Source organism: Puma concolor, chromosome C1, assembly GCF_028749965.1.
Source record: "Puma concolor isolate L17-30 chromosome C1, mPumCon1.1.hap2, whole genome shotgun sequence".
NCBI lineage: Eukaryota > Metazoa > Chordata > Mammalia > Carnivora > Felidae > Puma > Puma concolor.
This window is the reverse complement of record NC_141674.1, coordinates 93,256,041-93,271,785: the sequence shown is the minus strand read 5'-3', so window position 1 is coordinate 93,271,785 and position 15,745 is coordinate 93,256,041. Positions and strand designations below refer to the sequence as shown.

The following is a 15,745-nucleotide window of genomic DNA, read 5'->3' as shown; positions in this document are numbered from 1 at the left end:
AGTTGGGAGAGTATGCAACTCTTGATCTCAGGATTTTGAGTTTGAGCCCCAGGATGGGTGTAGAGAGATTATTCAAAAGTAAAATCCTAAAATCTAGCCATCCACTTTAACTATTAGATTATACAAATGAAAACTCATCTTTTTATCACTCCTTTCTACTGTAATCTTACTGATTTGAATCTTAATGATTTATGTAAAAAAAAATTTTTTTTTTAACATTTATCATTGAGAGACAGAGACAGAGAGAGCATGAGCATGGGAGAGGCAGAGAGAGGGGGAGACACAGAATCCGAAGCAGGCTCCAGGTTCTGAGCTGTCAGCACAGAGCCTGACGCGGGGCTCAAACTCATAAACTGCGAGATCATGACCTGAGTGGAAGTCAGACACTTTACCGACTGAGCCACCCAGGTGCCCCTGAATCTTAAAGATTTAAAACAGACCTAATTCATATTAAATATGAATACATTTAATGCCCAAATTGTTGTTTTGGTAGCAGAAATTTTATTGTGGGATGAAGACTTTTTTGCTCCTTTGATTTTAAAAGAAATCTGCCTGCAACCTGACAGAATTCACAGAAAGTTACAATTACCTATAGGTGAAGTGAGTTATGGAGGCATCACATCTTACAAAAATAAACTGCCAGGATCTGGGCTTTTGGGCTCAAATCCAAGAATTTTTGTCTTTGCGAACAACTGATATTTTTCTTATTTTTTTGTGAATATGGTTGAACAATGTGAATCCACTATATAAGCCAAGCACACATCAACAGGAATTAATGTGGGCTTCAGAGATACTGAATAAATGGTTTCATTTAGTTGTAACAGTGAAATGTCTTCTTCAGGGTCTTGGTATCAGAATCTGTAATTGCTAATTCTGAAGGTGGAATTAGCTTATACTAAGAATTTATGTGAGATGAACACTTACATCTTCAAATTCAGTAAGAGATTTAGGAAACAAAGGATCACTCCAATTCTAAGACTAAAATACATGTAAAATGGAGGCCTCAAAGGATCTCACATCATTGTGATAGGACAAAATCATCACTGAGGTGTTAAGTGACTCAATGAATGGGCCAGTGTTTGCTGTCATCACACTCTTGGTTCCATTTGTTACAGGGCATTGGATTAGTCTAAATCTCTGTTCCACACAAGTACTAACCTTGGACTGATAGTAACCAAGGCTTACAAGGACCACAAATAAAATGCAGACACCCAAAACCAGCCCTTTCACTGACAAAGTACTGTTCCCACGCTTGATATTCAAAGAGAGCTGTTTATAAATGTCAAGCCTTTCCTCTCCACATAAACATCGAGGTTAAATTACATAACCTTTATGTGCCCTAGTTTCCTCAGCTTTAAAATGGAGATGGAGATGATAATAATAGTCCCTATCTTCATAGGATTAAATGAGAAGATTAAATGAGGTAATATAAGCACTTCGAAACACTGCTTGGCACATATAATGCTCTAAGTAAGCACTTGCATATTGTTACTTAGTAAAACAGCAAGTTATGAAATTAAGATATCAAAACAATAGCTTTCCTATATAAAAAATGTTTGAAAATAACATAAAAGATCCAATTCACATGGAATCACAAAAGAAAGATACTATGGAAATATACAGTACCTATATGAGGAAAATAAAGGTTCTGAAGGTTATAAAGACTTAGGTAAATAAAAAGACATTATATATTCCTAAATTTCAAATTTCAATATTATAGGGGTGTCAATTTTTCCTAAATTAACCTACAAATTTACTGCAATCCTAATAAAAATACCAAAATAACTTGTGGTATTAACAAAATGATACTAAAGTTCATTTAGAAAAATGTAATAGCCAGAAAATTTCTGAAAAGTAACAGTGATTTAGGTAGAGATTATATCTATCACACATTAAAATACAGCATGAATTAAAATAGGGAAAAATACAAACTAATGGTCAATAAAACAGAATTCAGAAACAGACCAAAATGCAAATAAAGTCTATGATAAAGGTAGTATTTCAGACTAGTTGGGGAAGGAGAAATTGCCCAATAAAATCTGTACAATATCTGGGTATTTAAGAAGAAAGCTGGATCTCTATTAAATAATATATCAGTCAGGGTTCACTGTAGGAACAGAAACTCTGCTAGGTATTTCAAAGAACGGGACTGAATATAGGTCCTTAAAAATCGAGAAAAAGCTGCAGGGGCAGAAAGTGGGGGCCAACATGTTTTAAATTTTTTTTTTTAATTTTTATTTTGAGAGAGAGAGAGAGAGAGAGAGAGAGAGAGAGAGAGAGAGAGAGAATTTCAAGCAGGTTCTGAGCTGTCAGCACAGAGCCCAACTTCACAAACTGTGAGATCATGACCTGAGCTGAAATCAAGGGTCAGACACTTAACTGACTGAACCACCCAGATGCCCCAGCCAACATGCTTTTAGACTCAAGGTTATATCACCTTCTGTGATCCAGGGAATATAAATTCAGTGCTGCTACTGCCACCAGCATTGCCTCATGCCCATGCAGCAGGTGACAGATACTAAAACATGGAGTCTAGTTGCTACAAACTTCAGGTGGCAGGAGCTTGCTTATCCACTAGCACAGCCGTGGTAGATGGTCTCTACCTTCCAAATCTTGACCAAATGCAAATCTCTGGCAGAACCTAACCTGTTCAGAATGAACCCTACTTACCTTGGATTCTACAAAACTTCATTTTTGGCCTTTCATCCCCTTTGGTATGAGATGGGGAGGCATGGGACATAATGTCAAGTGCTAAGAGACCGTACCTAGCATATATTCTCACACTAAAGTCAATTCCAGATGGATGAATTATCTGTAAAAATAAAATGAACTTATTGAAATGTTCCAGAAGAAAGAGTGAATGACTTTATAATATTGAGCGTAAGAAGTATTTCTAAGTACAGCATATAATACCAAAGCCATAAAGGAAAAGTGATGGATTTACTACATAACGGTCATACCTATCAGCACAGTTGACCCTTGAACAACAGATTTTTTTAGATAAATACAGTACAGTATTGTAAGTTATTTTCTCATGATTTTCATTCATTCATTCGTTCATTCATTCATTCATTCATTCAGAGAAAGGGAGAGAACGCAGAGGCAGGGGAGGGGCAGAGAAAGAGGGAGAGAGAATAGAATGCCAAGCAGGCTCTGTGTGCTGTCAGCACAGAGCCCAATGCAGGGCTTGAACCCTAAGCCAAAATCAAGAGTTGGACACTTAACCAACTTGAGCCACTCAGGCTCCCTGTTTCTCATGATTTTCTTAACACTTTTTCTCTCATTTACTTTATTGTAAGAATACAGTATATAATACATATAACACAAAATGTGTGTTGACTGTTTACGTTATTGCTAAGGCTTCTGGTCAACAGTATGCTATTAGTAGTTAAGTTTTTGAGGAGTAAATGCAGATTTTCAATTGCGTGGTTGGGGAGGGTGGGGGTCAGTGTCCATAAACCCATGCTGTTCAAGGGTCAGCTAGATTTTATTTATTTATTTATTTTTATTTTTTTTAACGTTTTATTTATTTATGAGACAGAGAGAGACAGAGCATGAATGGGGGAGGGTCAGAGAGAGGGAGACACAGAATCTGAAATAGGCTCCAGGCTCTGAGCTGTCAGCACAGAGCCCGAAGCGGGGCTCGAACTCACGAACCGCGAGATCATGACCTGAGCTGAAGTCGGCTGCCTAACCGACTGAGCCACCCAGGTGCCCCAGGGTCAGCTAGATTTTAAACGCACAAATACTTTGACCAGCTATGCCATTGCTAGAAATTTATATTATAAAAATTTGAGTGTTTGTGAAGGTTATGTACCGAAATAATGCAGCATTATATATAAGCAAAACTCTGAAGATGAGTAATATATAAAATTATGGTCCCTAATGTGACAACACTAGGAGGACAGGTTAAAAGAGGTATTTGAAATGAAGACATTCCTTTTGTGTAATACCTGTGCAAACACATCCTTATATTATCCAACCTATACAAATATTACATTGTTTTTATAGAATATCAACCCGGGCTATCTTGATGGGAAGATTATGGTGCATTCCTTTTTTTTTTGTAACTCTCTGATTTAGAATTTTTAAGTTCCCAACTTCCCTCTCCTCCCCTGCCCCCAAAAAGATAATTTTTGTAACTATACATTTATTTTCTCTTAGAATATTCACAATTAATTCTGGCTTTCTAATTTAAACATACGTGATTCTGAAATTACATAAAATTGTGTTCTTTAGAAGTATCTGGGAAGACAGTATACACTGTGAAATTATTTCTATTAATGACAATACTATTTTACACATAAAAGAAATTATGAATTTCAAATGGAAAAAAACCTGCACTTATAGAAAATCATTCTATCATACACACACTTAAAGTTTTTACTTTTACTACCTTTTCACTTAAAATAATTCTTTCCCAAAAAACTATATTTCAGTATAAGACAGATAAGCATCTGGTAAGTAATTAATATGTACATAGGTAGTTGTGAAAAATTACCCACAATTCTAATATATTCAGTTCCAAAGGAGAAAAATTTCCTTTTAGAAAGCATTTTAACATTTCTTCTCATCATCTACAAAGCAACAACACTATTTAAATTATTAAACATGGCAAATCCAAAGATATGTAATCATAAAGTCCCTTAAGAAGTATGTTTGAAAAATCATTATTCCATAAAATATTTACAGTGTTAAATTACATGGTAGCAACCTTGTCTTGATCTATTTTAGTTGAACATATTAATAAGAATCTCCAAAAAAAAAAAAATCCCTATTCATCCTTAATTAAGGAGACTTTATCCTTGGGTTTATTCAGCATCTTTATATCATCCAAAAGCTTTCTGGGTGTTAAAATATGCGTAGAACCTGGTAGGAGAAAAGATAAATTTTCAGAGGCCAGCACTTAAATAGATTCTTCTTGGTTAATTATATTGCCCTGTCCCTCAAATTTGCAAAGTGCCATAGCTTGGAGCAATTTAACAAAATTTCTATAGGACACGTTCCCGAAATCTGCCTATACCACAATATTTCACGTCCTTCCTCTTCATTGAACAGTAGGCTTAATAATTCACTCCTAGGGCTCTGTCTTCTTTGTGCTATATATTGATATGCTGAACAGCAAAACTGGAAGTTATTCTATCCCTGTGGCAGAACACGATAGTCACTGTTCAACCACAGGATCATTAAGCAGTGCTCTAGATTTAGACCTGGTGTACAAATGTTGCATTCCAGAGACGAGGAGAGGTTATATATCAGTGGCTTTGATAAAATTCTTAAAACTAAATTCCACACAAGACTTGCCAATGTCACATTCACAAAAACATTCAAAATATTTCTGTAATAAAAATGTATTTATGTCTCAAAATTTATTTCATAAGAGCAGAACATAATATTTTAAAAGATACTTAATATTTAAATCATATAGTATCTTGAAGCTTATTCCTTCAAAATCAGAGTATTTAAAAATCAAATTATCAAAAAGGTCAACCAGGAAAAACTAGTACATCACATAAAACACACTATGATTAATACCTTTTTGCACTGAACAATTAGTCTTACATATAAAATACAACATAAAGTTTTACATATATGTTCTTGCATTTAGAGTTTGTTTAAAATAAAATTGAAAAGTGGAAAAAAAAGACTTACCAATAATAACTTCACAGGATTTATGTGCCTGAGAAACTTCATAAGCACAACGCATTTCAGAGTATGTAATTCCTCCAATTACAAAAACAATCAGTTTTGAGCCATTTTTCCTGTCCTCTAAATAATTAGCTCTGGGCTTCTGGCGAGCACTAAAAAATAAACACAAACATGTTAAAAACATTTCCAAAACCATAGTGCTTGTAGATTTCTTAAAAAGGCTAATTCAAGCAAACTCAAAATTTGGCACCAACTACACTGATTTTATGGAAATGACTTAACTATGGTATGACTGGAGGATCAAGAATTAGATAGGACAGCCCCACTTCAAGTTTAATTTTGATCAGGGGTGCCTCGCTGGCTCAGTTGGAAGATGGTGCAACTCTTGGAATTCTCTCTCCCTCTCTCTACCCCTCCCCTGCTCACTCTCTCTCTCAAAATAAATAAACTTAAAAAAAAAAGTGGGGGGATGCCTGGATGGCTCAGTCGGTTAAGCACCTGACTTCAGCTCAGGTCATGATCTTGCAGTTTGTGCATTCAAGCCCTGCAATGGGCTCTGTGCTGACAGCTCAGAGCTTGGAGCCTGCTTCAGATTCTGTGTCTCCATCTCTCTCTGCCCCTCCCCTGCTTGTACTCTCTCTCTCTCTCTCTGTCTCTTTCAAAAATAGATTAAAAAAAAAACATTTTTTTTTTTTTTAAAGAGTGGTCTCTGAGGGCTCTCATAAAAAATAAAATATAAAATAAAAAATAAAATAAAACTCTATATACCTGAAAAGTCTATGACTTTCTGGAGTCTTTAAAACCCTCTTGCTTCAGTGCCACTTTCCCCATTTTTTTTAACTTCACAAAGTCACAGACTTCTCAGGTATATTATTTCTTCATATGAAATAAATGAGAGTGTCAGCTGTATTTATAGGTATAGGGAGGGAGGCACAGGTATGGATTTGCAGTTGATGTGGTACTGGGACATTCTATGCTGGAACTCACTGAAGTATGATGGCAGGAGATATTGAAGATATATCTGTACTTTTGTGTTACCTGCAGCATTATTCACAATAGCGACGATACAGAAAACACTTAAATGTCTGCTGGTAGAGAAATGGATAAAGAAAATGTAGTGTATATATCCAGTGGAATATTATTCAGCCTTAAAACAAAAAAAAAAAAAAAAAAAAAAAAAAGGAAATTCTGCTAATGGCAACACGGATGAACCTGCGAAGTGAAATTACATTGGACTCAAAGACAAACACTGCATGATCTCACTTCTCTGTGGAATATGAAACAAATTCACAGAAGCAGAGAATAGATTACTGGCTGCCAGGAGTTGGGGGCGGGAAAGGGAAATGAGGTAGTGTTGATCAAAGGACACAAAGTTTCAGTTATGCAAGATGAATTAATTCTGGAGACCTAATGTACTGCCTAGTGACTATAGTTAACAAAAATTATATTGTATATTGAAATTTGCTAAAAGGTTAGATCTTAAATTATTAAATTAAGCCTTCTCACCCCCCCACGCCCCCACACGCATGCGAAAGAAAATGATAACTTTGTAAAGGTAATAGATACATTAATTAGCTTGTGGTGATCATTTACAATGTACATGTATCAAAATACCAAACTGTAGCTCTTGAATATATACAGTGTTTCTAAGTCAATTACACCTCAATAAAGTTGTTTTAAAAAAAAAAAAGATAAAAGGAGTTAGACCTGGGTTACAACTCTGATTCTGTTGCTTTCTAATTCAGTTGCACTTTTCAGCAAGTTACGGAACTTCTTTCTAAACTTCAAGGGTTGTTTCCGGGTTAAATGAAAAAATGTACAGGATACACAAAGTATGCAATCTGGTACCAAGGAAACACTCAATAAATAATAGCTATTATTTATATGTCACTTCCTCCCCCAGATTGCTCTAGATCTGCACTGTCCAATACAGGAGCCACTAGCTCCATGAGGCTATTAAAATTTTTTTAAAGTTTATTTATTTATTTATTTTGAGAGAGGGAGAGAGAGGGAGAAAGAGAGTGAGCGAGCGTGAGTGGGACAGGGGCAAAGAGAGAGAATACCAAGCAGGCTCTGCACTATCAGCACAGAGCCTGATTCAGGGCTCGAACCCATGAACCATGAGATCATGACCTGAGCCAAAACCAAGAGTCAGACGCTCAACCGACTGAACCACCCAGGTGCCCCAAAGCTACTTAAATGTAATTAAAATTAAATAAAATTAAAAATTCAGTCATACTAGCCACATATCATGTGCTCAACAGCCATATGTGGCTAGTGACTATCATACTATAGAGGACAGATATATGACATTTCCATTACTGCAAGAAAGTTCTACTGGATAGCACGGCTATTCACAGGAATCATGTTCCCACACTTCACTAGTAAAAATTTTGAGCTTCTACTTCAAAAGTAAATATTTCAAAATAAAATTTTTCTACATCTAGGGGCGCCTGGGTGGCTCAGTTAGTTAAGTGTCCGACTTCGGCTCAGGTCATGATCTCATGGTTTGTGGGTTTGAGGCCCTGCATCAGGCTCTGTGCTGACAGCTCAGAGCCTGGAGCCTGCTTCTAATTCTGTGTCTCCCACTCTCTCTGGCTCTCCCCGACTCATGCTCTGTCTCTCTCTCAGAAATAAATAAACATTAAAAAAAATTTTTTTTAAATTATATGTGTATTGGTGCATATTAATAAAGCTTTCATTTCTCCCTCTTTTGTAAAAATAAATACCCTCAAATCATCTTGTCACCCACTTTGGAGACCATGTTCTAGAGGACCTCTAAGATCCTGCAATGTAGGATCCCATAGTAAACTTTTAATAATGTTCTTGTCTACATCATTTCCATCTGACATCTTAAGGAATGACGAAGGCATCAACAACAGAAAAAAAAAGTAAGAATCAGTAACTGGTTTTGAAAGATGAAACAGGAATTAAGATACACTCATGATTCCCATATAAGATACATCAAGGAGATACTAAAAGTGCAATTTTGGTTTAAAAACTGTTTCCAAAGTAAGAGAATTGGAGTAAGGAAGGAAAAAAAAAAAAAAAAAAAAAAAAAGGAAGAAAAATGGGATCATGCTGCTCAAAACAATTATGTGGTTCTAACAATTTTTAAACTTCTGAATAGCAGTTTTGAGGGATTATATTTAATTTGTTTCACATATATGTATAAGATGCTGTGCTAGTGTTTTACATTCTGATAGATTAAACAAATTGTAATTAAAATCCCTAGATCCTAAAAATCTCACTCTAGAAAGCATCTAGAAGCTTTGGTTAAAATAAGAATGAAACTCTTTTTAAAAGCACAGCTGAAAGTAAACAAGTAAGAGAAATCTCCCAAAGGCCAGCAGTAAAAAGGAAGCTAAAAACTAGGCTGGTAAACTGAGTTGAGGCTTGGTCTGCCTTGTAGAATGTTAGCTTAATCTTGGCAAACAAAGATGTTTACCAGTTTAATGAACAAAGGAGACAAAGCCTTAGGTATTGTGCAAAGTAGGGTCTGGGAGTTGACACCCCTGCATTACATAAGATCATGACATTCATTTGTTCTACAGTATGGTATGTTTTCATATTGCTTACCTAGACTCATTTAAAACAGGTCACGGTTAAAGAAAAACTGTCTTTTAAGTCACTATTCTTCCAGAAGAATTCTCAAAATAAGAGTACTTCTCAATGTAAGAGTACTTTCAATTATTAGTCTATAATATCATACTTCTATAGCTTTTACCTTACAGCCCCTGAGCCATTCCATACTGCTGGACACTGGGAACAATATGGCCATTCTTTTGAATCTAATCTATTATCGATGGCATCCTAGGGAAGAAAAAAATTAACACCATCAGAAAAATGTAAATTCCAGGATTTTTTTCTTAATATTTATTTTTGAGAGACACAGAGACAGAACACGAGCCAGGGAGGGACAGAGAGAGAGGGAGACACAGAATCCAAAGCAGGCTCCAGGCTCTGAGCTATCAGCACAGAGCCCAACACGGGGCTTGAACCCATGAACCATGAGATCATGACCTGGGCCGAAGTGGGACACTGAACCGACTAAGCCACCCAGGTGCCCCCTCCAGGATTTTTTATTTGCATGTTTTACATAAAACTCAAAATTTGTGTTAACAATCAAGGAACCTCAAGATATATAAATATTTAATAAAATAAGGTTAACCCTCTCTCTGAAACTTACAAACCTTACTTGCTTCAAAAATTAATGCAATCCTTTATTTACTTATTAAATTAACATTTACTGAATGTCTAAGTTTCATTTGGAGGGTCTACTGGTGTAAGGATTACAGAGACTTTATCAAAACCTTTATCTCTAGAGCACTACAGGTTTCTAAATACCATCCTAGTCCTGACATACCTCTTAGGCTACTGGAGAGTCCAGGTTTTGCCCTTCATTGCAATGGCTCTAAAATAAAATGTGCGCTCCTGACCTAGGGGTAATCAAGACAATCCAAGGGGATGAGAGAAGTTTTCCTTTATGTTTAAAAAAAATTTTTTAAGGGTTACATTTTATGATATATGTATGGGTATACTATATACATACATTATGCTTTATCAGTACAGTAATGCATACTTCACAAATAGTTCATATGCTAACTCATGTTCATAATTTTTATGGTTAAGTGTACATGATTAAAACAGTTTGGAGACCACTGCTTTACAGCATGGTAGTATAACAGGTATCAGTAGGTGGGCACAAGGAATGAGCACAAGGTACTGAGTAGTCCAAGAATATTTCATTAAGATTGTAAGAAGCCTAGCTTGCATGTAACTAAGTAAGTAAAGTAACTAAATAAATAAATACATACATAAAAAGATTGTAAGAGGCAAAGAAACCAAGTTTCAGGAGAAATCTTGAAGGCCTTAGAATGTCACTGAGCCAAAAATAGACCATTTTTTAATTAACATGCAAATCCTTGTTACAGGGTTCAGGATAGTCAATTCTCACTTTAAAAGTACTAGCCAAGGGCCACCTGGGTGGCTCAGTCAGTTAAGTGTCTGACTCTTGATTTTGGCTCAGGTCATGAACTCAAGGTTCAAGAAATCAAGCCCTCTCTGCTTGTCAGGCTCTCTGCTGGCAGCGCCGAGCCTGCTTGGGATTCTCTTTCTCTGTCCCTCCCCTGCCCACGCTCTCTTGCTCTCAAACATTAAGAAATATATTTTTTTAAAGTACTAGCCAAGAAAGACTACTTAATTCTACATCCTTGTTATGGATAGGGAAAAAAATCGTATGCTATATAACAAAGTCTAAATTCTTTAAACTTTTCATCTATGTTAAACATGTATGAATGACATAAAATTAGCCAAGCAAAACAGGAAAATCATAGTAATAAATTATAAACATTTAGTTCCCAAAGCAAAATAGAAATTGGGGTTTAAGTCAAAGGAAAATTGGAATAAATAGAACTATATGATTATAACTGAAGAATCAATGCCATGATTTTATTGTTCATAATATAATTTTTATTAGTTCATTTTCTAATTTCCTATAAATGAATATTAATTTCTAAAAGGAAACAGTATTAAAGGCATAAACCATCTGTTGGATATAACAGCAAACTACAATTTACAATTTACAGTTTAATATCACAAATACATTTCCAAGAATACTAGAGTGTAACTTTTTTTTAATGTTTATTTTTGAGAGAAAGAGACAGAGTGTGAGCACGAGAGGGGCAGAGAGTGAGGGAAACACGGAATTCGAAGCAGGCTCCAGGCTCTGAGCTGTCAGCACAGAGCCCGACGCGGCGCTTGAACTCATGAGCAGTGAGATCATGACCTGAGCTGAAGTCGGGCTTAACTGACTGAGCCAGCTAGGTACCCCTGGAGTCTAACACTTTCTAACAGTGGTAACATACAAATGTTATTTTGTTGAACTTTCATTCAAATAAATTATTTATATTTATGCTACCTAGAGTTATTAAAACAATAGTTTTTTTCATAAGGCAGTATGTGTACTTATTTTTATCTTGAGGCCATTAGTGTGTAAGTTTGTTTGATATCTTCACAGAAAGAATCTTCAAGTTTCCTTTCTTCCCCTGACCCCAGATACAGCCTTCTTTTGTGAACTCTCCCAGTAGTGCAGAAAATTCCTGACCCATAGATATGCTCAGACTGACAAATATACAAAGAGTAAAGAATACTCTACAGAAAGGCGCTTAGCGTATAAGTAAAATTTAATGAATTATACCTCCAAAATATCTTTGATAAAAGGTGTCCATCGGGAGAGTTGAAAAGTTTCTTCTGTAGACCTATCCTTTCTTAATGGTTTGCCTTGTTGAGACTAATACAAATAGAGGAAAAAATTAAAAACCAGTAATTTTATTTAGTAATATTCACTTATTACATTTTCTTAAAAACATACATAATTTACAGCAAATACTATGTGTATTTGACTTAGAATTAAGAGTGGAAATGCTTACTCAAAAAAAATCTGAATAGGAGTGGTCACAAAATTTCACAGTATTTTGTGCTCTCATGATAAAATTTGTAATAGTATCAGAAATTATATTTACTCAAAAGTGCTATAAAACTTGATGGTAAAGACTGGGAGTCTAAACAGAATTCTTTCAAAATTTGCTATAAATGAATCATACAGAAAAGTATAAGAGCAAATTACAACAGAAAACAAAAGATACAAATTCACTAGAAAATGTACAAATTACTCATATACAGAAAATAAAATTAAAATTTTTCTACTTACCAAATCTATCGAGTGAAATTAAGACTATCCACATGGATTTCCCATATGAGGAAACATTTAATGTAAACACACACATGCATGTATATGAATATATACCAAATGTAAGATTTCTTACTGGGGGGACAATGGGAACACCAAGGTAACTCCAGTTACGGATCATGTCACTCTCATTTTCTATCTTTACATTCTGGATCAACCTGTCCAAATTTTCTTCTGTAGTTCCTTAGATAAAAATATATGAGTGAACAGTCACATAATTGCTACCACAATCATCTCTAGGTTTCAGGTAGTACCCATTAATAAAGCTTTTTAAATAAAAAACAAATGTTTAATTACATACCCCCTTCGGTGTTCTCCCAATTTCCTATTTTTCTTTATGTTTATCTTAACCAACTTCAGCTACTATCTTTGAATTTTCTAAGACTTTCTTATGATGAATAGTGAAGTACTTAATTATAAAGTGATTTTAGAGCTGAGTATTTCAATATATTCGTGAAATAAAGTCTCAATTACCATTAATACTGAAGATGTAAAGTAGAATCGCTCTTATTTTATCGTAATTATCATGATTTTTGTTGAGTAGAACTGGAAGAAGTACTCGCATAGAATCTTTTACTTTCTGTCCTTCTGCATCAGTTCCAAGTGCCAGGTCCTTAATGAAAATTAAATATAGTCAGCGGCCTATAATCCAAATTCATTTTTTTAATTAAAAACATCTTAAACCCAAGGGTGCCTGGCTGGCTCAGTCAGTAGAGTGTGAGACACTTGATCTTGAGGTTGTAAGTTCAAGTCCCATGTTGGATGTAAAGATTACTTAAAAATAAAATCTTTTAAAAAATACCTTAAATTATGCCAAATTTTAATGTAACACTGATGATACTTCACAAAAAAGCAGGCATCACTTGTAAACTATTGACTGTCTAAAATATAAAAAGTCAAAAAATAATTCAAAGAAAATCATTAAACCTATGCTAATATGGTAGCCTTGAGCCACATGTGGTCAATGAGCATTCATGTGGCTAGACTAAATTAAGATGTGCTTACAAGTGAAAACACCAGATTCTGAAGACTCAGTTTTTAAAAAGGAATGTAAAATATTTCACTAATAATTTTATATTGATTACATGTTGAAATAACATTTTGAATTTATTATGTTAGGTCAAGTATATTACTAATATTAACTATACGTGTTTCTTTTTACGTTTTAACATGATTACAGCTGACCCTTGAACAACACAGGTTTGAAGGGTGTGGGTCCACTTATACATGGATTTTTCCTTTTCCTTTTTTTTTTTTTTAAGTTTATTTATATTTAGAGAGAGAGAGACAGAGAGAGTGAGCAAGCATGAGTGGGGGAAGAACAGAGAGGGAGGGAGAGAGAGAATTCCAAGCAGGTTCTGTGCTGACAAAGCACAGAGCCTGACACAGTTTGTGGGTTTGAACCCACAAACCCTAAGATCATGACCTGAGCCAAAATCAAGAGTTAGATGCTTAACTGACTGAGCCACTCAGGCACCCTGGATTTTTTCAATAAATATAGCACAGGACTTTATTTTTATTTTTTTTTTTTAGTTTTTATTTAAATTCCAGTTATTTAACATACAGTGTAGTATTAGTTTCAGGTGTAGAATTATGTGATTCATCATCACTTAAATACAATACCCAGTGTTCATCATAACAAGTGCCCTCCTTAATATCCATGACCCATCTAGCCCATCCACCCACTCCCCTCCCCTCCCCTCCCCTCCAGTTAACTATCAGTTTGTTCTCTAAGTTTCTTGGTTTGCCTCTCTCTATTTCCCTTCCCCATCAATGTTCATTTGCTTTGTTTCTTAAATTCCACATATGAATGAAATCATATGGTATTTGTCTTTCTTGGACTTATTTTGTTTAGCTTAACAGTCCCTTGCTCCATCCACATTGTTGCAAATGGCAAGATTTCATTCTTTTTTTTATGGCTGGGTAATATTCCTGTGTGTGTGCGTATACACGCACACACACACCACTTCTTTATCCATTCCTCAGTCGATGGACACTTGGGCTCTTTCCATAATTTGGCTATTGTTGAACATGCTATAAATACTGGGGTGCATGTGGCCCTTCGAATCAGTATTTTTGTATACTGTGGGTAAATACCTAGTAGTGCAATTGCTAGATCATGGGGTAGTCCTATTTTTAACTTTTTGAGGAACCTCCATACTGTTTTCCAGAGTGGCTGCACCAGTTTAGCACAGCACTTTTGTTTTATTTCATTTTAATTAATTAATCAATTTAGAGGGAGAATGTATGTGTGAATGTGCAGGCACATGAGTGGGGGAGGGGTAGAGAGACCACAACCTGAGCCGAAATCAAGAGTTGGACGCTCAACTGAGCCACCCAAGCACCCCAGCACAGTACTTTAAATGTATTTTCTCTTATGATTTTCTTAGAAACATTTCATTTTCTCTAGCTTACAATATCATAAGAATACAGTATATAATATGTATAACATATAAAATATGTATTAATCAACTGCTTATGTTATCAGTAAGGCTTCTGGCCAACAGATGTTATTAGTAGTTAAGTTTTGGGGGAATCAAAAGTTATACATGGATTTTTTACTGTGTGGGCGGTCAGCGCCCCTGATCCTTGTTCAAGAGTCAACTGTACTATAATATTTAAAATTACATGGGGTATCTGGATGGCTCAGTTGGTTAAGCATCTGACTCTTGGTTTTGGCTCAGGTCATGATCTCACGGTTTGTGGGTTTGAGCCCTACATCAGGCACTGTGCTGATGATGCAGAGTCTGCTTGGGATTCCCTCTCTCCCTGTCTCACTGCCTCTCTCTCTCTCTCTCTCAAATAAACATTAAAAAAATTAAAATCACATATGGTTTGCATTCTATTTCTCTTTGCACTAAATAGTTTGGCATTAAAGAGGGGCCTCTAAAACAAGTTAAATGTGCCAATGCAGTACTCTGCAGGATGCTGCATTAAATGTTGTACCTACTGAGAAAGGCCTGCCAACAGTGCTACTCTGAAACAATGTTCTAAATACTTAAATTATTCCATTTAACCAAAAACGCATAATCACAGATTAGGAGGAACTGCTTACTATGATACTTATAGCTACATGATAATGTTGGTGAATAGTGATGTATTTAAATACTGCCTAGTTGAGTCCCCTTCTAAGAGAGATTTTGTGGTTTAGCACACCTTACAAAGTTCATTCCGGAAATGTATTAGGACATATGTATTTCTCACTGTGCACATACCTGTTCACTTTTGCAGAGCTTTTCTATATTAGGCTTGAATTTACTCATGCAATCTTCTGCTAAGTTAAGATGGACAACTTGCTGAAAAACAAATCAATCATTTAAATCATTTTAATTTCTTTTTAAGCAA

General features: G+C 35.4%; 1 protein-coding gene across 3 annotated transcripts in view; it reads right to left on the bottom strand.

The window, feature by feature from the left end:
* Positions 1–1,252: 1,252 nt before the first annotated feature.
* Positions 1,253–15,745, bottom strand: part of STXBP3 (syntaxin binding protein 3) — a 63,175-nt gene continuing 48,682 nt past the window's right edge. Inside the window, exons 13-19 of one of the 3 annotated variants that reach the window (XM_025933462.2) lie at positions 15,616–15,696; positions 12,875–13,013; positions 12,477–12,583; positions 11,849–11,941; positions 9,377–9,462; positions 5,653–5,801; positions 1,253–4,869 (exon numbers count right to left, since the gene is read on the bottom strand). In XM_025933462.2, coding sequence (XP_025789247.1) covers positions 4,775–4,869; positions 5,653–5,801; positions 9,377–9,462; positions 11,849–11,941; positions 12,477–12,583; positions 12,875–13,013; positions 15,616–15,696 — 750 coding nt within the window. In that variant the 3' untranslated portion in view covers positions 1,253–4,774. Of the gene's footprint in view, positions 4,870–5,652; positions 5,802–9,376; positions 9,463–9,913; positions 10,089–11,848; positions 11,942–12,476; positions 12,584–12,874; positions 13,014–15,615; positions 15,697–15,745 lie in introns of those variants that run through there. The other 2 variants (XR_015254946.1, XM_086717732.1) reach the window with 2 other exon arrangements.